Source organism: Eucalyptus grandis, chromosome 5, assembly GCF_016545825.1.
Source record: "Eucalyptus grandis isolate ANBG69807.140 chromosome 5, ASM1654582v1, whole genome shotgun sequence".
Classification (NCBI taxonomy): domain Eukaryota; kingdom Viridiplantae; phylum Streptophyta; class Magnoliopsida; order Myrtales; family Myrtaceae; genus Eucalyptus; species Eucalyptus grandis.
In genome coordinates, this window is record NC_052616.1 from 44,706,502 (window position 1) to 44,733,118 (window position 26,617).

The window sequence follows — 26,617 nt, forward strand, 5'->3', positions numbered from 1 at the left end:
CTAGAGACTCTCAGACTCAGACAAATAAGACTTTGACTGCAAGACTTTGATTGTAAGTTATTCTCTCTCTAACCTCATCTTGAAAAGGTACGTTCATCAACCGTGTTTGATTATTGCTATCTCAACCGTTATCTTTAATTGACGAGATTATTGCAACGTTTCCTTTAGAAAAAGGAGTTATTTTGAAATGACCATTTTTCGAAAAAGGCAGTTATTTTTTTAAAATGGCATCTTTTCACTTTCCATTACGACGTTTGGTATCCCCTCCTTTCGACTGTCTTATATACAGTCGGTTTCTCTTCACTTAACTCCAAAACCCTAAAAAGCATCAATCTTCCATTCCTGTTTTCTTCTCTTGTTTAATCTTTGAAAAAGTTGTCATCTTTCTTGGGAAATTCAAGCAAGGAATCTTTCAAAGACTAAGAAAGATGTCATCTTCAAGAAAGTCTTCGAGGATCGCAAGCGGGGACCACGGCGAATGAGTGAGGGGCCTACGCACTTCGATCTCATTGAAGAAGAAGTGTCTCCAAATCAGCAAAGAGAGCCCACAACATTCTCAGCAGCGTCATTCTCCTCCATCTAGTCCTCAAGATGTTGATCATCAACAAAATGAAGAAATCATTGAAGATGCAGATCCTATAAGAGTTCAAAGGCCCTCTTTTATTTATAAGCTATATCGTGCTTTAAAAGGGACTGGTACTCTATTGAATTATGTCGATGATTTTCTTAAGGACAAAGGATATGGAAATGAATATATCTTTTTGCGAAAAATGGAAAGTTTGGGAATTGCTCGTAAAGGGTTGGCAGAAGAAACCCTTGCGAATATCTCAAGTGATCCTCGTGATTGGGGATTTAATCCGGTAGATGGAAATGATGATGAACAATTATACAGTCAATTTCAACCAAGAATGGGAGTTGCGGCGGAAAATCGAGGAAAAATGGGAGAGTTGTTTAGATCGAAGGAACAGAAGGATCTATACTTAAAATTGCTGAAGTGTGGGGTGATAAACCCTAGGAGTGTGGATTTTGACTTTCTGGATGCTGTGAATGTGAACTTGAGGGAAAAGTTCGGTCATCTTCAACTTGAAAAATTCTGCTCTGACACCACAGAGGCCTATCCTCAACTAACTGCATATTTCTATTCAAATCTTAGTTTCTTGGATGCGAATAGATTCTCCTTCAGTGTCAAAGATCAAGACTTTGTAGTGGATATGGATATGCTAGCAGATGTGTTAGGAGTTGAGAGAGGAAGATATCAACGGATCAAAGTTTTTATTGCTCGTACTACATTGGAACTTGTTAAGGACATGAGAACAGAGGAAAAGATTTCCTATTCAATGATGAGTGCATTCAACATCTTGATGCACAAGATTGTAATCAATTGCCTCAGACCGAAATCAACTTCCAAGACTGATGTTTCAAGTTCAGAGGCAAAGCTAATGTATGCCATCATCACTGGGAAAAGGTTTTCACTTCCTCACACTGTTATGTTCCACATGTATAGAGCTGTGATGAAGGACAGAGGTCAACTTCCTTATCCAGGTCTTGTGACGAAGTTATTCGAGACATCCGAACATTCAGCCTCCGCAAATTCTTTGTGCTCGATCGTGCGATCATATGGTGGTAGGATTGAAAATGGTGACCAAGATGCGTCTGAAGGAACTAAGCAAGGCATTGGAGAAATTTAAGGAGAAGACTCCAGTCAAATCTCATCAATTCTCTTCTACGGGAAAAAGAAAAGGGAAGGAGCCCATGGATGCTCCATCCAAGAGAAGAAGAGCTCTCATCGTTGATGATGAAGATGATGAGGATAACATCACCATTTCTGCAATGGCTTTGAAGAATCTCAGTCGATCTGTTCCAGAGAAAGAGTCAGAACAGCAGACAGAAGAAAGAGCAGAGAAAGAAGCAGAGGAAAAAGAAACGAAGGAAAGAGAAGAAGAAGAAGAAGAAGAAGAAAGAGATGCTGAGAAAGAGAGAGTTGAAAAAGAAGAAGAAGAGAAAAGAGATCAAGAAGAAGGAGAACATGAGGAGCACTCTCCACCTGAAGGCATGAAAACAGGGGGAGACCAAGAGAAAAGAGGAATGTCCTTAAATCCTGCAACCAGTGAGGGAGTCAGTCGATCCCCAGCAGATCCAGAGGATATTTATGCCTCTCAGTTTCCTGAGGAAGGTCATGATGTTTCTTCGCCAAATCTGCGTGATTATGCTAATCTACCATCGTCTGCATTTACTCCATCAGATCGTGCCAACGCCAGTACGTAGACCCACAATTCAGCAGACTTTCGCAGAGTGATGGATATTCTCTTGGAGATGCAAGGTCGATATATGCATTGGGATGCGAAGTTCGAACTTGCGAATGCAAGACAAGCTTCTTCGGGTTCATTGAATGATCAAATCCAAGCCCTTTCTCTTCAGATTCAGGCTAATGCTAATGGTGAGGATGTTGCACAACTGAAGGAAGACTTGAAAAGGCTGGAAGGCATCATTCGATCGATGGGAGATTTCCAGCTTGTTCGTGTTCCCAAGCATTCTTGACTGCATTTTCATCTCAATCTTTTTTATGCCGACAAAAAGGGGGAGAGTTGCGAGACTTGAAAAACTTTGAATTTAAATTTGTCGAACTTTTGGCTTGTTTGGTTTGTGGTTTGTTTTGACTTGACTTGTGTGTCTGGATGTGGACTAAATTTGGGATTTGGATTTGACTGCTTATTATTAACTACTATTGATATCTTATGGATGGCTTTATTGCATATTGGACTAACCTATTTTCTGTAGTTGCAGATTCTAGTGTTATTCATTTAGCCATTTATCTCTATAAGATATGCATATGTGTTTGAGAAATGTTTTGCAAGTCAAAGTTTTCCAAATCTACAGGAAAGTTTTGTCACCATCAAAAGAGGGGAGATTGTTGGAGAAATCCTTTTGAAGTGTTTTGAAGTTGACAAAACGTTTCCATCAGTCTAGTCTGAAGGCTTGTAGACTCTGCTATTTAAAGTATGAAGACCTCCGGACAGCCAGACTCAAGACTCAAAGTCTATCCTCATTGACAGTTTCTAATCCATTGAAGAAAGGCTATCCAGAACTGGATGTTTCATTAAGGATGTGGCCTTATCGACTGGAGAAGATCTCTTGGCTGGATATGACATAACAGAATCCTTTATTTGATCATAATTGATTCGAAGATTAAGGATCTGATGATTGGCAAAGTATACTTGGAAGGTTCTACTTATGGAAACCGAGATCCTGATTATATGGGCGAACATGATGGATGGGCTATCGACATGTTTCTTAAATAGCTCGAATGATCTTCCTAATTGATTCCGTCCAACGGGTAGATTGGAGGAATTCCTTTGGTAAGTGCCAATGGGTATGATGGCATGAAGGAGTATATAAGGAAGACGTTCCAGTTGTTCGAGTGTGTGCACGATAGAAGAATTCCAAAGTCTGAAGCTCCTTGTTCTTAGTCAATTCATTTGTTGAGCAAAATCTTGTAAATAAAAGAGAGTCTATATTCGTGAGAAACCTTGAGGAAGTATGGTAGAACATCTACACTGTGGAATCAAGGAAAAGTCTGTTTGTAACTTCTCTTTTGTTCATAGTGAAATCCAGCCGGTGGGCTGTCAGTGCGGAAGAGTGGACGTAGGCTTGGAATAAGCCAAACCACTATAAATCTTGTGTTCAATTTTCTCTTCCCTAACCTTTACTTTACTTTACTTTGATCGTATTTTCCTTTCTATCGTTTGCCTAGAATCGCTTCCGTATCTCGAGAATTTGTTTGTGCACCTATTCAGCCCCCTCTAGGTACTTATACTAGCTATCTCATATTCTAAGCTCTAGAGCCTCTGCCTCTAGTCTTTCTTACGGTTATGTTGTGTAAATTAGAAAGTATAGACATAGCCTTAATTCGACCAAAAGATAAATAGAAACTATTTTCACTTGCCTTGCTCTATTTGCTCGCCTGGGCCTTGCCGCTCACTGCTGGCCTCTCCTTACTCGCCTCATGAGCATAACTTAGTTGGAGAAATCGCTTCCCACTCTTAGCTCGTGTCACAAATGAATGTTTCTATTATTACGTGATCATATATTTTTGTTTGATATATATCAATATATTAGAAAGGCAAATATATTGGAAGAAAGGCAGCCGTGATATGCTTTTATTTAGGCCATTTACTTAGGAAGTTTTGTATGCATATCTTTTTATTCATTTATTTCATTGTCCTTGTATTTTTGGTAATTTAGCCTAATTAGGATATTGTTTGATAGCTATATCTTCTTGTATATATGCTACGTTTCTGTGGCAATGAAGAACAAAATTCTCATTCCAAAATTCCTCGATTCTTTTACATGGTATCAGAGCCATGGCTGATGGAAAAAAAAAAGTGAGGAGAGTTCTAGAATGGACAAGAAAACCTCTAGCCCTTATACATTGAATTCGAATGACAACCCGAGTAACCTGATTACCCAAGCTCAGTTGAAGGGTGAGAATTATGAAGAATGGGTGTGAGCTATGCGGACTGCATTACGAGGCAATAAGAAATATGGTTTTATTGATGGATCTGTCAAGCAACCAGTAGATGATTCGCTAGAACTTGAAGATTGGTGGACGGTTAATTCCATGTTGGTTTCTTGGGTGTTTAATACCATTGAACCGACACTTTGCTCGACTATCTCTCACATGGAGAACGCGAAAGATCCATGGGAGGATATCAAACAGAGATTCTCAATTGGGAATGGTCCACAGATGCAGCAACTGAGATCGGATTTGGCCAATTGCAGGAAGGATGGTCAACCCATCGTGTCTTATTTCAGTAAATTCAAAATCTTGTGGGATGAAATAAATAACTATGATCAGATACCAGTGTGTGTTTGTATAGGTTGCAGATGCAATTTTACCATTGAATTGGAAAGAAAGCGTGAAGAAGAGAGAGTTCATCAGTTTTTGATGGGCTTAGATGAAGAAGGATATGGAACAGTGCGCGCTAATATTTTGAGCATTGAACCTTTGCCTAATCTGAATCGTGTTTATGCTATGGTTGTTCAGCAAGAACGAGTGCCAACTATGACACAAACCAAGGATGAAAGAGGCAATCCCATGAGTTTTGCAATCCGAGCAGGTGGTCAAAATTCAAGGAGGGGAAAAGATAAAATCCCATTTTGTTTTAATTGCAACCGAGAGGGACATGATGCTGAAAGTTGTTTCTAGCTAATAGGATATCCAGAATGGTGGGGTAATAGACCACGTGGAACCTCTGCTGGACAAGGTAGTGGTCAAAAGCGTAATAATAGAGGTGGACGTAACAACAGAGGAGGTGCTCGTGCCAACGTCTCACAGGCAACTAGAGTTGATGGTGGGCGAGGAGTTGTGACAAATTCAGATTGAAAGGGTCTTAGTGGATTGAATCATAAGCAGTGGACAACTTTATTGGGAATGTTAAGTTCTCATCAAAATGGTGGCCATGAGAGGCTGACAGGTAAATATAGTATTTTTCCTTGGATTATTGACATAGGAGCTTCCCACCATATGACAGGAACGTTGACATTTTTGAGAGAATTGCGTGACATTGTGCCATGCTCAGTCGAGTTACTTGATGGAGAAAAGACCATGGCAATAAAAGAAGAAACTGTGTTGCTTGGAGGAGACTTGAAATTACGATGAGTTCTTTTTGTGCCCAAATTGAAATGCAATTTGATTTTTGTATCACAACTTCTTAATGATTCAAATTTGGTTATTCAACTCACTAACAAAATATAGCACCTAAATTCAAGGAACCCGATTGGAGCGGGTGAGCAACGTGAGGGGCTTTACTTTCTCAAGGGAGTGACTTCAGTACATGTTTGCACGGTGGCTAATATGGAATCCTTTGGCATAAAAGAATGGGTCATCCTTCTTCTAAGGTGGTGGAGTTAATTCCAGAAGCTAGCAAAATGGTTAGGAAAACCAATAAAACTTGTGAGGTTTGTTTGTAGAGCAAAACAAACAAGAGAGATCTTATTTTCTAGTGACAATAAAGCTAAAGATCATTTTGAATTGATACATTATGATTTGTGGGGACCTTATAGAGTTCCAGCTTCATGTGGAGCAATTTATTTCTTGACAATTGTTGATGATTACTCTTGTGCTGTGTGGATATATTTGCTGAATGGAAAAAACGAAGTGGCTTGTGTTCTTAGGAAGTTTATTGCGATGGTTAGATGCCAATTCAAGAAAAATGGAAAATCGTTAGAAGTGATAACGTAAGTGAATTTTTGTGTTCGAAATAATATTTTGATGAACATGGGATATTGCATCAGACTTCTTGTGTTGGAACACCTCAACAAAATGGCCGAGTGGAAAGAAAGCATCGCCATATCCTTAATGTTGCAAGAGCTTTGCGTTTCCAAGCAAATTTACCCATAGAATTTTGGGGAGAATGTGTACTCGCAGCTGGGTATTTAATAAACAGGACTCCATCTATATTATTGAATGGTAAAACCCCATATGAGATTATTTTTGGCCAACTTCCTTCTTACAAACATATTCGGATTTTTGGTTGTTTGTGCTATGCGTATAATCATAATTGGGATAAAGATAAATTTGCTAGTAGAAGTCGTCGGTGTGTTTTTGTTAGTTATCCGTTGGGAAAGAAGGGGTGGATATTGTATGATTTAGAAGCTGGTGAATACTTTGTATCAAGAGATGTAGTGTTTGTTGAAACAGAATTTCCATATGCTGATGAGAAAACTGATGAACTCATTAAAAATAGAGTTATGTAGTTGGGTGATGAAGTTGATGATTTAGAAAGTGACTTGAGAGAGGAGCATGCCGAAAGTGTAGATAGAGAAAATGAGGTGAATCATGAAATATAGGAATTTATCCACACAAATAATGAGGACGTGGAAAGAAGCGAAGTTGTCGAAGAGCAGCTAGGTAGGGGACAAAGGGTCAAGGAATCGTCTGTTAGTTTGAAAGATTATGTGACAAACGCCATCAAAATAAGCCCTCGACATGCTCATCTGCCCGATCCGATTCCTCAGGTACACCTTATTCTATAGCACATTATGTGAGTTATGAAAAATTTTCTGCACAAAACCATTGTTTCTTGGTAGCAATTACTGCAGGACATGAACCAAACTCTTATGCGGAAGCAATTAAAGATGAACGGTGGAGAGAGGCCATGAGTAAAGAAATACAGGCTTTAGAAGATAATGGCACACGGACAGTCGAAAATTTGCCGCCTAGGAAGAAAGCAATTGGGAGCAAGTGGGTGTATAAAATTAAGTACAATTCTGATGGAAGCGTTGAATGATACAAGGCACAATTGGTGATACTAGGAAATAAACAAGTTGAAACCATAGATTATCAAGAGACTTTTGCTCCTACGGCAAAAATGTGCACTGTACGCACCTTTCTTGCCGTTGCGGCTGCAAAGAATTGAGAACTTCATCAGATGGATGTTCAAAATGCTTTCTTACATGGTGATTTAGAGGAAGAGGTTTACATGAAGATGCCACCTGGATTTGCCTCTCAATCATCAGGGAAGGTATGTAGACTTCGGAAATCTCTATACGGTTTGCGGCAAGCACCTAGATGTTGGTTTGCGAGATTGGCTGCATCTTTGAAAGCTTACGGATTTCAGCAATCATATTCAGATTACTCCTTGTTCACTTTTAGAGTTGGGACTGTTCAATTGAATGTGCTTATTTATGTTGATGATCTCATTATCTCTGGTAATGATATTTTTGCTGTGCAAAAGTTCAAGAACTATTTAAGTCGTTGTTTTCATATGAAAGACTTGGGGAAGCTGAAATTTTTCTTGGGGATTGAAGTGGCGAGAAACTTAGATGGTATTTTCTTATGTCAACATAAGTATGCGTTGGATATGATTTCTGAGGTCGGATTGCTGGGTTCCAAGCCGGCTAAAACTCCTCTTGAACAAAATCACAAGCTAGCCCTTACGAGAGAGTGATGATGTAGACAACCCCGCTCGTATAAGCGCCTAGTGGGTCGGCTTATTTAACTAACAATAACTTGACCTGAATTGTCTTACTATGTGCATATTCTTGCACAGTTCATGCAGCGGCCAAAGAAAGCTCATTGGGAGGTAGTTGTGAGAGTTCTGCGTTATTTGAAAGGAAATCCAAGTTAGGGTATTATGTTGCGTGCCAATTGTGACCTTAAATTGTCTGCTTACTGCGATTCTGACAAGGCTTTATTTTCTAGAAATTAGACCGGGATAGCCAATGATCGAAATTTTGTGCTGATTTTAGTGGTGTGATTTTTTATTTAATTGACTACTATTTTGTGCAAATTGAGTGTGATTTGTGGATTTTGGATATTTATCCCAAAATTTATTAATTTTGGTAATTAATTAGAAAATTACCAGGCATCGATTTACTACGCCAAAAAAATGTGTTTTTGGACTGTCGAAATTAGTGGGATTTTCAAAAGGGAAAATATTGTATTTTGGCTAAGGCCAACCGTGTACCCACACACGAGTATTTTTATCGGGTATGATAAAAATGGTGAATTTGTTAGATGGTCAAGATGGTATACTATATCAATCTACGGGCTTTGATATGTCAGCTTTGGGTGAGCAGTATACCGGCATATTATATCCACCTGAGGGCCATGATATATTAGCATTGGGTGAGCAGTATACCTTAGTAGCTTTTGGTGAGCATTGTTAGTATACTAATGAGCTTTGATACGTCAGCTTTGGGTGAGCAGTATACTCAGTTGTCAGCTTTTGGTGAGCCATAATCTATCAACTTTGGGTGAGCTATACTATCTATCTTTAGCTTAGGGTGAGCAATCCTGATATGATCGGACTTTATATATATATTATTGAATGGGCCGACTGAGAGAGGGTCGTGATGATGTGGAATCGATTGAGTCGATTGATCGATGACTCGATCTGATTTGGTGATTTGATTTGTTGATGTGATTCGGGAGTCTATGCATTGTACTGATTTGTAGGAAGGAACAGAGGCAAATGTAAGACCTCTAACTCATGTTTGTGCTTGGGCAGCCCTTGGGGCGTATTTTCTTCCTAGTTGGGGCTTAGGGGGTTGAACTCGCTAAGATGTCATCTCATCCCGTTGTGGGATAACAATTTTAGATCCCTAGATAGCAGCTCCTCCTGAACGTTTTGGACAGTCGAAGAAGGTCACAGAATATGTGTCTTATATTCTACTACATGGGCACCCTAGGGGCTGGGTCTACGAGCTTATAAGGTCCGTGGTCTAGGTTGATGAGGCTTTACCTGACGTGCTCGAGATGGACAGAGAGAAGGTCCCATACCGGAACCATAGATACCTGCGTATATGCTGGAGGTTGCTTTTGAAAAAGGGACAGTTGATCCTCTGGGTGGTTTAGTGGTGGAACCATACCTATCAGATCCAGGTACTCCGGAATACTTAGCTGTAGGCTCCAATGAGGATGATGATGAGGAGGAGGAAGAAGATATGTAGTTTTACGAAACCCCCCTTTGTTTTGCAGACCTTGTATATATTTATAGACTGGTACTGTATGAGACTTGTTATATGTGTGTATAAAGGTGTGGTTTGCTTTTGAAAATTTATGGCCCAACTTTCCTATCCCATCTTGTTGTTGTCTGGGAAAATTATTATTTGCTTCCGCATGCACATTTAAAATGAATGAATTGACGATGTGTCTTGGGATGTCGCTATTTCATTGATCGCAGAGGGATGGGTATGCGCTCGGAGGATCGGGGTGTGACACAATATTTTGCTGATTTCTTTCAATTGGCAGCGACGGTATCTAAATATGAGTGACCACTTAAAGATAGAGATAGAGGGCGGCATGAAGACTTTCTACTAAACATGGCTTTAATAGAAATATAGGAGTCAAATCATGAATCTAACTAAGAAAAAATTCAACAAGGAAAAGTTGAATTTGACGATGACAAGGGGGCACGATTGCTCTTGATTATCTTAATTAAAAGAATCGAATGATCAACAAAACATTCAATTCTTTTAAAGGAAACAAATACCAACACCAAAAAATGGCCAACTTTTAGTTATGATCGACAAGTGATAATTTTAGTTGATAATAGCAATTTGGTTTATAGTAGAAGTCATCGATGAAAGAATAGTCAACAACTTGAAGAGCAACGACAACTAATGAAGTTATCAATGGCAAACATTAGTTATCTAAGATAATGTTATTGACATGGAAGTGTAATTGCCAAGTAGCAACATTTTCACATACGGAAACTCTTGTATTACTAGATAATAACAAATTGTGAATAATGTAACTTATTGTAACCTCAGGTATGATTAAGAAGTTACTTGTTTTGAAGACTGGATTGGGAAGTTTTTTTTTTTAATTAAATTAAATAACCATTTGTAACCGTTGATTGTAAGTAGAGGTGGCAAAATGGTCATGGACCCATTTTGCACCCATAGTTTTCACAAATGGGTCGAATGTGGGTTATGAAGTTGTAATGGGCCATAACCCACATTCTACCCATTTTAAGTTTAGTTTTATATGGGTCGAAAATGGGTCACACGTTCTAACCCATTTTCGACCCATTTTTAAACCTAAAAACACGGACAACCCTTCGACCTTCACCTTCACCGCTCGCCTCCGAGCCGCCCTCGCCACTCGCCACCGCGGCTCACCTCCGGGTCGCCTCCGCTGCCCACCTTGAGGCTCGCCTCCGCTGCTTCCTCGGAGGTCGCCAACAGCTAGCGAGGCTCAAGCTCACCGGCGTCGGGCGAGGCCTCGGCCTCATTAGATCGACGAGATCGAGCCTCGCCCAACTCTGGCGAGCCCGAGTCTCGCTAGATCCGGCAAGGCTCGGCCTCCCTGACGACTAGCGAGGCTCGAGCTCACTGGCGTCGGGCGAGACCTTGGCCTTGCTAGATTGGCAAGATCGAGCCTCGCTTAACGTCGGTGAGCTCGAGTCTCGCAGATTCAGCGAGGCTCAACCTCGCCGACGACGGCGAGGCTCGAGCTCACCGACGTTGAGAGAAGCCTTAGCCTCACCGGATCGGCGAGATCGAGCCCCGCTCGACGCCGATGAGCTTGATCTTGCTTGTGGCCAATCGCCGGCCATCGTCGTGGCGGCGGCCAGCCGAAGAAGAAGAAAAAAAAAAAGGAGGAAAGAGAAAATAATTATTAAAATTAAAATGATATATTAAAAAATAAAAATTATAAAAATTATATTTTTAAAATTAAAAATAATTAAAAAATATATTTAAAAAATTAAAAATTCGATTTTTTAGAAAATATTTCAAAAAGAATTAAAAAAATTTCCATTAAATTTGTATTGCATAAAAATTGTTAAAAAAATTTGTATTGCATAAAAATATTTTAACAATAAGTAGGTTTTAGTAATACGGGTCAGGTCGGGTATGGGTCGGGTATGGTTCGGGTATGAGTCGGGTATAAGTCGGGTTGGGTATGGGTTACTAGATTTACACTACAAGGATATGGGTCAAAACAGGTTAAATGGGTTAAATATGGGTCGACCCATTTTCGATCCGACCCATACCCAACCCGACCCACCCCTTTGCCACCCCTAATTGTAAGTTTTCAATAATCACATCAATTTTTTTGTAAACCACCTCCCCCCAAGCCAAAACAATTATGACAAGAACCTTTAAATTTTCAATTCATTTACCTTTACTATACTTTCCAACTATTTCATTACCGATTAAATTTTGGCCAATATCTTTTTGTCATCGTACTTTACGTCAATTAAATTTTAGCGAAGCCTTTTATGTCATTGCACTTCATCATACTTCTTTGTTTATTAAATTCCGTTGAAGCATATTTGTTTCTTGTGCTTCATTGATAAGACTCATGTCCAGAATCATCACAAAAACTATCTCTTCTTGATAAAACATAAAAGCAATTTCTGGTAAAAAATATTTTGTCGTCAATTTAATTCTAGTGAAACATAGTGAAACAATTATATATTGTATTTTGGTATGTCAATTATATATTGTCAAGTACAAAAATGATGGAAAAAAAATCTAGATAAAGGTTTGAAGTCATTTTCTAAAATAGGGGCCTAAAGTGGACATTGTTCTAAATAAATGCCTCAAGTACCTTCATTTTCTCCTATAAGAGTCTTTATTTTTTCCAATAAAGGTATGAAGTGGATTTTGTTTCAATTGAGAGTTTGAAGTGCTTATACCAGTTTCAAAAATGGCTTAACTCTAGTTGGCAGGGGCATTTTCATCTTGTACCATTTATGAATTTTTTTCATTCTTTTTCTTTGTTTTGGTACTCTCTTTTTTCTTCACCGGTGGTTAGTCTCAAGCAATGGTTGATCGATGGAGAGGGCTAGGCGAGGGTTGCCCTAAGATGATTTAGCAAGGATCTTGGCCTTCACCAGCAAATGGTGAGGGTCGCCAGACCCTCATTAGCACAAGCTAGAAAGGAATAAAAATGAAAAAAAAAAAGAAAAAAAGAAAAAATATATAATTTTAAATTTAAATTATCTTTTGATAAAAATATCCTTGACCAGCTATAATATTTAATCGGTTGGCGACTCGCGAGATCAAACCTTTATTTGAAACTACTATGGTCACTTCTGACTCTTATTTGACACAATATCTACTTTAGACCTTTATTTAAGAAAATGATGGCACTTTATGGCATTATTTAAAATTTTCCATAAAATTAAGTTTTAGCCAACTTATAGACTAATAATGTAAGATCAAATTAAAAAAGTAAGAGAAAAAAAGTTCGAAAAAAGATAGTGGAAAGTGGGAGCAAGGCAATGTAAGAGTAGCATTGAAAAAAAACCTTTCCTTTTATCTTATCAACAAGTTGTCAACCACCAATTTTGATCTATTAAAATATTGTCTAGTGCATGAGAGGTACAGAGTAGCAATGTCAATGATAATATATAACAACAAGCTCTTTTTTCAGGGATTGCCTCAAAAAATAAAACATAGGACACTAAATTTCAAGGGGTCGATCACTGTGCTTGCAAGCAATACCTTTATTGACCATCTACTCATTTTGCTTCCAATTTTCATTTTGTACTTGCCACATTCCATGCCACGAGTTTGTTCAACATAAAGAATTGTTTTAGTGAGCTTCAATGTTGTAATAATTTGTATTAGAATTTAGGAAAGAGTATAAAACCGTGCATTCGTTTCTTTTCTCTATAAATTTTCTAGCTTATCTTGGTCCACATTTTCATTCCGGTAGACTCAATGTTTCCTCATTGAAGCTTTAGACTAATAATGTAAGATCAAATTAAAAAAGTAAGAGAAAAATAGTTCGAAATAAGATAGTGGAAAGTGGGAGCAAGGCAATGTAAGAGTAGCCAACTTATAGACTAATAAAAATATATTACAGCAAGCTCTTTGTTTTAGGGATTGCCTCTAAAAATAAAACATAGGACACTAAAAATTGCAAGGGGTTGATCATTCTGCTTGTAAGCAATACCTTTATTGCACTATCTATACATTTTGCTTCCAATTAAGATTTGTACTTGCCCCATTCAATACTATGAGTTTGTTCAGCATAAACGAATTGTTCTAATGAGCTTTAATGTTGTCAAACAATGTATTTGAATTTAGGAAAGAGTATAAAGCCATGGTTTCTTTTCTTTTCTTTCCCTTTTGAATTTTCTTGCTTATCCACATCCACATTTTTATTCTGGTAGACTCTGAATGTTTCCTCATTGCCTAACTAATCCCCATTTATCTTCTCTTCTAGTAGATTTTCAATGTTGATTATGTGTCATCTTTTGGAAGAGTTTAAACATTGATTAGTTCCCTAACTCTTCATCATTTGTCTTCTGGTGGACTTTAAGAAGCATTCTTCTTTCCACGTTAGATATCTCCCAAAATTATTAACAATATTAGATTTTGCACCATTACATTCGCTCATAAAAATGATAGATTTTCAAAGGGATATATGCACTAAAAGTCTTAAAATTTATCAGAAAAATGTAATTGAGTTTTAAAACCTGTAAAAAATATAATCGAGTCTTAAAACTTGTTAGAATGGTGCAATTGAATCCTTTTGTTGATTGCGTCTAGCTTGGCTAATAGAAAATGTAGATGTGCCTTTTAAAATATTTTCTTTCACTTATGTGGTGTTGACGAAGCTAAAACACAAAACATAAGACTTAAACGACATTGTTTTGGTCCAAATATGATTTTTAGTACAATTTTTTTCCTTTTTAATTTTTTTTTTATGATCTCCTTTTCTTTATTATTTAATTGAAATAAATTTATATTAAAATCAGATTTTGATCAAAACAATATCATTTTAATCACGTTATCGTCACACGAGAAAGAGAAAATGTTTTAAAAAGTCACATTTATATTTTCTATTAATCAAGCTGGACGGTTAATGAAATGAATAATTGCAACTCGCGCTTTTCTGGCAAATTGCAAACATATCCCATTTTCAATAGTCTTTAACGAGATGGGCTTTGGTGGCTAGCCCTAATAAGCCACCGAAGACATCATGAAGATCATCGGCTGGAATTGTCGTGGGTGGGTAATCCCCGACAATCCAGAGCCGAGAGCCTTAGTAGCTCTCGAAAGGCCCGACTTAGTCTTTTTAATGGAAACAAAAAACAAGGAGGTAATGGTTGAGAATGTGGTTAAACGCTTACAATATGCAAACAAGCTTGTAATAAATCCGGAAGGGCGTGTAGGAGGCCTGGTGCTAATGTGGAACGACGAGGTAGAGATACATGTGCTCTCTTGCAATACTAACCTCATTGATGTGGACTGTTATGATCTGAACAGAGGAAGAAGGATGCATATAACTTTCACTTATGCCCCTACCAACTACGGGGAAAGACTTTCTACATGGCAACAATTATGGGAGATCCAGGTACAAAATACACTTCCATGGGTCTGTTTGGGAGACTTTAACGAAATCTTATATGCATGGGAGAAGGTGGGAAAAAGGGCAGCAGATTATTATCGCATGGCAGCATTCCGAGACCTATTGAACGACTGCTACCTAATGGATATCGAAAGCAAAGGATGCGCATACACATGGGCCAATAACAAAGAAGGAGAGGAAATGGTTAAAAAACGGTTAGATCGGGCTTTGTGTACCATGGAATGGCGAGTGCTCTTCCCGAATGCTAAGGTTTATGCGTTACCAGCCATTGGCTCCGATCACAGCCCACTCCTTCTTGCGCTCCATCCTGAACACCTGAAAAAGAAGAAACAATTCAGGTTCGAAGCATACTGGACGGAAGAAACTGAATGTAGAGAAATCATCAAGCAAATATGGGCTGGAAGACTCTTAAGTGGAAATAGCTTTACAGACAAAGTGCATCAAGTGGCCAACCAACTTGAAAAATGGAGTCAGAAGAAGTTCCCAAACGCAAGCAAACGTATTAAAGAGTTAAAGCAGCAACTCACAGCCCTAACAAATCAACATCTCGATGAATCCAGCAAACAAAAACAACAAAAGGTGGTGGAGCAAATAGAGAGGTTATGGCGTCAGGAGGAAAGGTATTGGGGAATCAAGGCACGAATAAACTGGTTGAAATTGGGAGACCAAAACACGAAGTATTTTCATGCTACCACAGTCCAGAGAAGACAGAGAAATAGGATAACTATGCTGAAGTTCAATGATGATACATGGTGCAGAGAACAAAATTTGATTAAGCAAAAAATACTGGAATTCTATCAAAAACTTTATGAAACTATGGGTCCAAGAGATTTCAACCCGATTTTAGACCAATGCCAGAGCCCAGTAAATGAGGTAATGAACAAGCAACTGCTGGAGAATGTGACGATGGAAGAAGTTAAAGAAGCGGTATTCCAATTGGGGGCATTTAAAGCCCCGGGACCCGACGGGTTAAACGGACATTTCTACCAACACTTCTGGGAGGAGCTCCAGCATGAAGTTTGCCAATTAGTTCAGAATTTCTTCGCATAAGGTACCTTTGATCCTACCATTAACCAAACACATATAGCTCTCATCCCGAAAGTGACACATCCAGAGAGCATAACCCAGTTCAGACCCATAAGCTTATGCAACTTCAGCTATAAAATTATTGCTAAAGTGATGGCGAACAGATTGAAAAGATGGCTTCCTCATATCATTACACCTGAACAAAGTGCATTTGTACACGGGAGACAGATTCAAGACAACATATTCATTGTACAAGAGGTTATCCATCAGCTCAGAATCAAGAAGAGAAAGAAGAGATTTCAAGCCATTTTAAAGTTAGACATGCAAAAAGCGTACGATAAAGTGGAGTGGGACTTTCTACAAGCATGTTTACTGAAAATGGGCTTTCACACAAAATGGGTGAGTATGATTATGCATTGTGTTTCGACAGCAAAGTTAAGTGTGAAAGTAAATGGTGAGCCCATGAAATACTTTTCACCAACAAGGGGCATTCGGCAAGGAGACCCACTATCCCCTTATATGTTTGTTCTTGTGTCAAACGTGCTCTCATGGCTAATGCACACAGCTATTTCAGACGGGAGTATAAAAGGGATTACACTGAACTCACACTGCCCTACCCTATCACATTTACTATTTGCTGATGATTCAATCTTCTTTTTGGATGGGACATTAGTAGAATGTCAGAACCTTGCAGCAGTCCTAAACCAGTATTGTTTTGCCACGGGTCAAACAGTCAACCTCAACAAGTCAGGGGTGAGCTTCAGCAGCGGCTGTCCTCTAAATCTACAAAGGAATTTGGCTCATCAACTAAGAGTCCCAATTATAGAAAAGACAGGGAACTACCTTGGCATTCCGACGGATTGGGGGAAAACAAAGAAAGAAATGTTCGCCTGGATCCTAGCCAAAGTAAACATGAAGATGGCGGGGTGGAAAGAGAAATTTCTGTCCAAAGCAGGGAAAGAAACACTGATAAAGAGTGTGGTTCAAGCTCTCCCACAATATGCAATGTCGATATTCAAAGTTCCTATCTCAATATGCAGATCGATTGAAAGGCAAATCGCAAACTTCGGTGGAAGCAAAGAGAAACTAGCAATGGGTTACACGGAAGAAATGGGAAGCTCTAAAGAAGAGAAAAGATGAAGGAGGTCTTGGATTTAGAGACCTAGTAAACTTTAACAAAGCAATGTTGGCAAAACAGGCCTGGAGATTATCACAATCAACTATAGCATTATGGAGCAGGATACTTAAAGGGGTTTACTACCCAAATAGAGACATATGGAGAGCAGATAAAGGGCAGCGTCCTTCTTGGGGATGGCAGAGCATAATCGTGGGGAGAGAAACCATCGAAAAGGAGATCCAATGGCGGGTAGGTGATGGGAACAAAATCAACATTCGAGAGGATAAATGGCTGGACTCAGGGGTGCTAGGAGGCCCAGCTAACAGAGATGAACCCACAAAAGTTGCTGAACTGATAAGCGAAACAAACGGAAGCTGGAAGGAAGCAGAAGTTGAAAACCTCTTTGAAAACAGAATAGCAAATGAAATCTTATCTATCCCGCTAAGTCCCATTCTGGAAGAAGATTCCCTAGTATGGCGAGGCAACAAGATGGGAAGGTACACGGTGAAAAGCGGATACAACAAGATAAATGCAGACAACACAACAACAGATCAAAACAGAGTGACAACCTCATTCACAACCCCACGCACTTTATGGACAGAGATCTGGAAATTGACAATTCCCCCAAAAATTCGCATCTTCATATGGAGCATTTGTCAGAACGCCATCCCAACAAAGGAGAATCTATACAAGAGAAAGATCTTACCTAATCCCCTTTGCTCATTTGTGCAACAATCAAGTGGAGACACCCGAGCACTTGTTCCTCCTCTGCAACTGGACAAAAGAAATATGGAAGGACCCACGGGTGAGAATCAAATGTGACCTAAACAGAATATCCCAATTGGATAAATGGCTTATGGAAAGTTTCGAAGAACATAATCACCCACTCGAGAAAGAGCTGATCGCGATGATCCTCTGGTTTCTCTGGAAAGCACGCAACAATTCGATCTTCAGAGGGCAACAACTGCAATCGCATACCATAGTTGACCTGGCGGAAGCCCACCTCCGAAATTATAGCAGATGGCAACCAAACGAAGGGAAGAAAAAGCAGATCCTGCACTTACCGAACAGTGGAGGCCACCGGAGGAGGGAAGGCGAAGATGAACGTTGATGGGTCTTGGAAACAGGGGGAGCAAACCGGTTCGATTCTTTGGTATCTTGCGGGATCACACCGGACGGTGTGATTGACGGCCGCGCCGACAGTCCGAGCTTCATCGCCGCTTCAGGTGGAAACCCTAGCGATTTTGCAAGGTCTGAAGCTGCTACAATTTCGACCGAGCTTGCACGTGGGAGAGAAAGAGTTCGGGCAAGTACATCAAACTGAAGTGGAACTCCAATCTGACTGTTTGACCGCACATCAAAGCATATTGGGCTGGGCTGAGAAGCCATGGAAGGTGAAGCCCATAATAGACCAATGCATTGGTCTGCTTGCTCAATTACCACTTACGAAATTTAGTTACTGTCCCCGAAACACTAATGTAGCTGCGGATCTCCTAGCGAAGATGCACAGCAAGAACTTATTGCCTCAAAATTGGAGGGCACACCCTCCTTCGGCACTTTCGGAGGTTTTATTTTCAGAATATCACCCATTATCCTCTTGTAAGTCCTGCTTATTATGAAATGAAAGTATCTATCATTTTCGACCAAAAAAAAAATAGTCTTTAACGCCATAGACAGAGCATGGGAAATTGGGGGGGCAGTACGCTCGATTTTAGTAATCCCTGTATAGTCAAATGAGGGTATTTTCATCTTTTGATACTGATCGGCTGTGCATGGAACGGGAGGAGACCAAACAGGTCGCGACTCGGCATCAGCGGAGCATCCTCCTGAAAGAAAAAAAGAGAAGGCGCGGGATCCCCTTCACCCCGAAGAGCCATGGCGGAAGCACTCGTCTTGAGAGTAGCTAAACTTCTGGATGATTTCCCAAATGATGAAGAATTATGGAGCGCTGGCGGCGAAGTTTCCGAGCTGAAGAAAACCTTTTCCTTTCTCCGAAGTATAGTGTCCGATGCGGAAAATCGGAACCTCAGAGGACACTGGGAAATCAAAATATGGCTGGGGGATCTCAAAGATGCTTTCTATGATGCGGAGGACTTACTCGAAGAGTGGAACATTGAAGTCACGCGACGAGAACCGCTGAGCATATTTGAGAAACTGAAGCAGAAGGTAATTACCTCCTCTTCAACTTCAAAACAAGTTGCTTTAAGGCAGGAGATAATCGCCCGTGCGAGGGATATTAGGAAGAGAATAGAAGCCATCGCTGCCAGAGGGAGGGATTTGGGCTTGCGAGAGTGCGGGGAGGATGTGCGGGTAGAGAGAAGAGAGCGGTTGGACTCCTTTGTGTACGATGAGGAGATTGTAGGGAGAGAGGATGCTAAAACCGTAATTATGAACTTCTTGTTAGACTCTGACTCTGATGAACAAATTTCCGTCCTTTCGATACGGGGTGAGAGTGGGATTGGAAAGACGGCTCTCGCTCGATGTCTATACGAAGATGACATGGTCAAGAATCATTTCAATTTAAGGATATGGGTCTGTGTGGGTTACGGAGACTTCCGTTATCACGAAAGCGAATTACGAAAAATCAGAGGAAGAGAGACAACAGAGAGAGTAGATGACATGGAGCGACTGCGAAAATATCTCCTAGTTATTGACGATCTGCCGTATGTGGATCCTGAACAATGGGGGAGCTTGAAAAGTTTATTGATGGGAGGTACCCGAGGAAGCAAGATTCTCATAACTACAGACGATGGGTCAGTTGCGGACCACACGAGTACAACCCCATCTTATTGTCTTGAGGCCCTTACAGTAGAGTCGTCTTTTGATTTATTGATGAGAATGGCTTGTCAGGAAGAAGAAGAGACTAGAAATCCAATTAAGGTAGATATCGGGAGGCGGATAGTCAAGACCTGTTATAGATTCCCTTTGGAAATACGAACGATTGGAAGTCTATTATTCTCCAAGAAAACTGAAGCTGAGTGGTTACATTTTGAGGACGAGATCTTAGAAGGTTCTGCAGGTTTAGGTGACCTCCGTTTACATCTTAATCTTAGTTATAATCATCTCCCATGCCATCTAAAACAGTGCTTTGCCTTCTGTTCATTGTTTCCCAGAGACTGGGTGATTGATAAACAAATGTTGATGAGTCTCTGGATGGCAGAAGGATTTATCCTGCCCATAGACAATGGAGATTGGGACATGGAAGATATTGCTCACGACTATTTCATGGATCTACTCAGTAGGAATTTCTTTCAAGACTGCATTAAAGATGAACTCGGAAATGTGACATCTTGTAGGATGCATCATTTAGTACATGACCTAGCATGCCGTGTTGCTGGAACTGAGTATCGAAGAATTTATCATTTACGGTCATGCCTCGAAGAAAGAGCTCGTCATATATCGTGGGATTCAACTTTGAATTTATCATGGGGAGATCCATATATACACAGAGCATATCGTCTGAGGACATTGATCAAAACTAGTCAAAGAAAAAGCTTGAGGTGTGAAACTCAAATGGGTGAAAATTCTCTTCACAAATTAATTTCTAGTTTCAAGTTATTACGTGCCTTGGATTTGCATGACAGCGGTATTGAGAATTTGCCGAGTTCTATTTGTGAGTTGAAGCACTTGACATTTCTAGATCTCTCTGAAAATGAAGGAATCGTAAGGCTTCCTGATTCTGTGACAAGATTGGAAACCTTGCAGGTACTTAAACTCAATATGTGTTACAAGCTAAAAGAATTGCCAAGGGATATAAGAAAATTGGTCAACCTCAGGCAACTGGAGATTAGCAACTGTAATGCCCTATCTTATATGCCACGAGGGATGGGTGAGTTGACTCTTTTGCGCACACTAACAGATTTCATTTTGCCCGGGGATGATTCTTGCCCAGAGAGTTACACTGGGCTAGGGCAGTTGAACAGATTAAACAATTTGAGAGGAAGGCTCAGAATTGAAGTAAAGGGAGAAATAAAAGATGTGGTAGCAGAAACAAATGCTGCGAACTTGAAGGAGAAGAATTCCTTAGTTTCACTAGTATTAGTGTGTGCCGGAAAAGAAAGTGATGAAGTTCTCCTTGAAGAGCTGCAGCCAAGCTTAAATCTTCAAAGCTTAGAGCTAAGAGGCTATGGGGGTGCAATGTTTCCAAGCTGGATGTCTTGCATGCCTAAGTTAGTTGAGCTACGGTTGTTTCATTGTGCAAGATGCATAAGTCTCCCACCACTTGGTGAGCTTACTAGCCTCAAGCATTTGGAAATTGTTGAGCTACCTATAGTGGAGTACACAGAAAATGATCTTGATACCCTCTCATCACTTCCTAATCTCTCTGCACTAAGGATATGGGAGTGTCCTAATTTAAAAAATATTCCGCCACTTCTGTATCTCAAGCAGTTGAAACTTCCTAGTTTCCCTTTGAAGTCATTGCAGACCTCAGTTGCTACTGTTGAACATGTAATTGGTATTGATGATCAAGTGAAGGATTTGATCAAGTTATTGAAAATAGAAGATGAGAAGGTTGGAGTGTGCATTGTTGGAATCTATGGAACTGCTGGAATCGGCAAGACAACTATTGCAAAAGCCGTATATGACAGACTTTCCTCTTATTTCAATAGATGTAGCTTTCTCACGGACATTGGAGAAACAGCACAAAATGTTGGTGGTATTCAGTTTGTGCAAACTAAGTTGATATCCGATATTCTTGAGCGAGAATGCGATGTTGCTTCTTTCAAAGGAGGAATCAAGTTCTTCCTGGATGTATTTCGCAGTATAAAAGTTCTTATTGTCCTAGATGATGTGGAAGAACAGTCTCATCTTAATGATCTGGTAGGAGACAAGCTTGACTGGTTTGCTTCTGGAAGTCGAATAATTGTTACTTCAGAAAATGGTGGAATTCTCCAAAGATATGTTTCTGAAGGCATGGCTCAAACCTATGGAGTGACTGAGATGGATGATGATCAAGCTCTTGAACTTTTTTGCAAGCATGCTTTAGGAACAAATCATTTTATACCTGGCTATCCTGAAATTGGGAATCGCATTCTCAAAGCTATGGGGAAGGTTCCATTTGCTATTGAAGTTATAGGTTCATTTCTGCGTGGAAAAACGACAAATGAATGGGGGAAGATAGAGGACTCGATGAGACAACGGAGGCAGAACTCTCAAGAGAGTTTGAGGGATTGCAGAGAGATTTTGAAAATCTGTTATGAAGCACTAGATGAAAAGCAGAAACAAATATTTTGGGACATAGCATATTTTGCCAACGGCGTGGATAGCCGAATTGCATCATATATGTGGTCTGATCAAGATCTTTTGCCTTCTCATGATGTTTTGATGCCCCTAGTCAAAATTGGAGGAGACAACATGCTGTGTATGCATAAACTGTTGAAGCACCTCAGTGGAACTATAGATGAATATGCTGGAAGGCGGGGTGGGCTATACATGCATGTTTCAGACCTGGAAGTAATCAACAGGAAAGAGGTAAAGGCTTTCTGTTCAATGGTTTGCTTTCTCCCATATAATGAAAGCCCCGACATATTAGGTCTAATTTGTTATCCAGTTTTTTTCGTTAATTTACCATCTATAGGTTTTCTTCGCATACACAAAAAAGAAAGCTCCCTCATCTTTATTACTTAGCGAAAATGTCGAATCATATTTCATAGCTTCAGATTGATTCATTACTCTTGGTAAATGTAGGGAATGGAAGAGGTGGAAGTCCTCTGCTTTGACTGCAAAAATAATCGTCCCCATACATTTACTGAAACTAATTTCAAGAGCATGCCAAATATAAGATTCTTGCAATTGGATCATGCAAGTATGGGTGGAAACTTTGCAAATGTATTTCCAAAGTTAAGGTGGCTTTGTTGGCAAGGGTGCCCAAGGGATTTTGAAGCAACAGAATTTCATCTGACTGAATTGGTCATTCTTGACCTTTCATGGAGCAAAGTCACCGAAGACTGGGGAGGTTGGAGGAAAATCAAGGTGTTTTCAATTTACTGCTCTAATGCATCTGTTTTGTTAATTATCTGGCAATTGACCTTATGACGTTCTCTTTCCTGTTTTACAGATGGAGCAATTGAAAGTCTTAAATCTCACTGGGTGCACTGACTTACTGATAAGTCCTACGTTTTTTAGTTTCCCAAATTTGGAGATATTGATTCTAGAGCAATGCTCTCGATTGGTCCATCTACGTCCTTCGATTGGTGGTCTCAAAAGATTACTTTGCCTGAATTTGAAGTCCTGCATTGAACTCAACACGTTGCCTGCCGAATTGGGTGGCTTGCAAGCTTTGAAAGAACTCCTCATTGATAAGACTTCTGTGGAAAAAATTCCCTCGAAAGGTGGCTTAAGGAAACTTGAAACTCTTTCTGCCTCCAATTGCTCATCGTTGAGTCTCCTGCCCCATCCATTTGAATGCCTGACATCACTTTCAGTACTCTCAGTTGATGATTCAAAGATTACCAAACTCCCCGATGGAATTGGAGAGCTTGTGAAACTCCGACGCTTGTCATTGAGGAATTGTCGATGTATACGAGAACTTCCAGAGTCCATTGGCCAATTAGGAAGCTCTTTAGAGGAGCTGGATATATCGGGAACAGGGGTTTCACAATTGCCTGATTCCTTTGGAAATTTGCAGAGGTTGAGAGTGTTAAAGATGGACTATTGCTTCATTAGAGAATTTCCTAATTTTATTGGGCGTCTACTCAAGCTTGAAGAAATACATGCCTCCTCGTGTAGGAGCTTAAAAGGGGAGATTCCTGGCGACGTTGGGAAGCTAATTCATTTGAGAATCTTGAGGCTGCAATATTCCGGTATCTGCAGCCTACCTTCTGAAGTCAAGCATCTTTCCAAGCTGGAGACTCTTGATCTACTTCACTGCGACAGGCTTCATGAGTTGCCAGCACTTCCATCTGGTTTGATTAATGTTCGTTTGAGTCCAAAGTTGAAGGAAAAAATGTCTTAATCTTTAGGATTTGCCTCTATTTCTGGAGTTGGTGCTGGGTGCCACGGGCTTCCTCGCAAATTTTTTTCCAAGACATTTCAACTGTAATAGTATGTAAATAATAAGAATCTTGACCATCTCACCTCCAACTGATTTTCAAAAGAGAATGGTCGCTGGGCTTGGCTGAATTTTCCCATTTCCAACCGCCCTTCTTATGATTTGCTGTTGATCTGACAAATTGAATGTTGGAACAGCCTATACGTAATTAATTCATCCCAATTTAACGACCCAACAATAGTGTTAAGGACTGAAAGTCGCCTGAGCAGCAATGTGATTTGGAAATGTTATAGGAATACCAAGGTACCTTCATCGCAATGCCATGTTTACTTGCGTTCATGAAGATGATACATCTTCATCGTTTTACACGGATTGGTTGACAGCCAATGGCCATGTGTAGAATGGGAGAAGCCTAACAAGACGCAACTGGCGCGATACAGCAAAGCTCTCCCCAAAGAAAACGAGGATCAGGATCCCTTCGCCTCCGAAGAGCTACGGCGGAGGACTATCCTCTCGAAGATAGCTAGACCTTTGGATGATTTTGCAAAAGCTGGAAAATTATGGGGCATTGGCGGCAAATTTTACGAGCTCAAGAATATTGTCTCCGCTCTATGCTTTGATATCATTTTTTATCTAAATGTCCATTCACATTATGTCTTATCATTTAAGGCCCGTTTGAAAACCGGTCAATTCTCGGTTATTTCATTTTTTATGTTTCAGAAAAAAAAAAAAAAAAAAAATCCATTTAGTAATGTGAGCTAATTTTTCTACTCTCAAGAACAAATTTATTTCTGAGAATGGATTTGGAACAAAATTAAGAAATTGAAAAAAAATTACTTCTTTATTTTAAGAAACAATTATAAAATCAAGTTATGTTTTTTTTTCTTCCTCCTCTAGCCAATTGTCAAGCTTGGCGACCAGTCAAAGATGGGTCTGGAGATTGACGACCTGCGACCTCACTAGGGGCTGGCGAGGCTCCCTCCAGGCTAGCAAGTTCGCTAGCTAGAGAAGGAAGAAAAAGAGAAGGAAAAAAGAGAGAAAAAAAAAAGAAAAATCTCATAAAATTAAAAGAAATTTTAGTCACTAAAAATTTTAAGAGTCATATTAAATGCACTCTTGATTTTTTTATACTCCGGAAATATAAATTTTATACAATTATCAAACCTGTTTGAATGCTCAAAAATTCGTCTAGGGAATAAAATCAAAAGCAACTATTTCTGAATGGAAATTGTTTCCAAGAATAGATTGGTTACCAAATAAGCTCTTAACATACCACTCTCCGTAAATTGTCTAAGCGCACATACATATCGCATTTTATTTTACTTAAATGTTGCCGAATACATATTTTTTTTTACCTCCACGATATGGTCCATCCTAAGGGATTGTTTGTGGACGCCAGGCATGGTTTCCTCTTTCCCTTCTTCTTCATTTCAGAAGACGACTTTACTCTATAGATCGATCCTGACCCTAAATAAGTTAAAATCTCAAGAACATGCGTACACACACAAAGGCGCACATATATAAGCATACATGTCTAGTAAGAAGTATATGCAAATAATGCCTTAGAATTTCGAACAAGTAAAAGGATATGAAAATTAAGTACGGTAAGTATTCCATCATCTCGTGACATATTTTACATATGAATAAGTGGAAGATATTAGACAATTTCGCCATCAAAACCACAAATCATCGTGTAAAATTGTGCGTTTTTAATGATTGTTCTAGGATTTTAGACAATTTGCGCTTGTGATTTTCCACGAAACTTAAATTCTCTATCTGTCCGTCCAAAAGTCAATAAAGATGCCTCCTAATTATAGAGAGGACGTGAGAAGCCTTAATCCTTGTAATTGCTTACGATTTGTCAAATTAAGATTATCTATCCACCATTGGAATTTTAGCCAATATTTACTTTGATTTAAACAAGGGAAAAAGCCACAAAAAAATCCAAACTATGCCCACTATGACACATTTATCTTAAATTTTTTTTGGTGACATCAAAATTCTAAATTTGTACTTTTATGACATATTTACCCTAGTCAAGGTTTAGTTTACATGGATGCCGGAATGTAATGTTTTGACATACATGATTTTTTTTTTTTTTTTTTTGGATCTAAGTTGACATACGTGATTTAAGTGAAATAAAAACAATAATGTTTTGGCTGGAAAATTATTTCACAAAGCCTTGATAGGAGTAAATGTATCATATGGTATAAGTTTGTGATTTTTATATCACAAGAAAAGTTTAAAGTAAATGATCGAGTAGTTATAATTTTGGATTTTTATGGCTTTTTATGGCTTTTTCCCTTTCAACAAATATCAAATCCATTTTGAACTCGATATGGATTTACCTTGTCTAATCGATTTCTACCATCATTCAAGTTTAATTGTTCTATCATGAGTATACATCCCTAATTTGATTGGACAATTATCCTTGTCAAAACTATTATTATTATTATTATTTTTTGGTCGAAAGAGCATTTCATTCATTCATTCATCAATAGAAGTGCTACAAGCGACATTAAGATAAGATTTCGAACATAAAATGTCCCACAGAAGTTGGGGGGGTGCGAAGATCTCCACCCTAGAGGAAGGGTCTTTGTGCGGTGTGCTTTCGCAATCCAATCGGCTGCTTGGTTGGACTCCCGCG

General features: G+C 39.4%; 1 protein-coding gene across 1 annotated transcript; it reads left to right on the top strand.

The window, feature by feature from the left end:
- Positions 1 to 18,783: 18,783 nt before the first annotated feature.
- Positions 18,784 to 24,055, top strand: LOC104444972 (putative disease resistance protein RGA1). The gene is made up of 3 exons (XM_010058747.3): positions 18,784 to 22,451; positions 22,668 to 22,952; positions 23,038 to 24,055. Exons 1-3 carry the CDS (start codon positions 18,855 to 18,857, stop codon positions 23,932 to 23,934), a joined length of 4,779 nt encoding a protein of 1,592 aa, XP_010057049.3. The 5' UTR covers positions 18,784 to 18,854; the 3' UTR covers positions 23,935 to 24,055.
- The last annotated feature ends 2,562 nt before the right edge of the window (positions 24,056 to 26,617 follow it).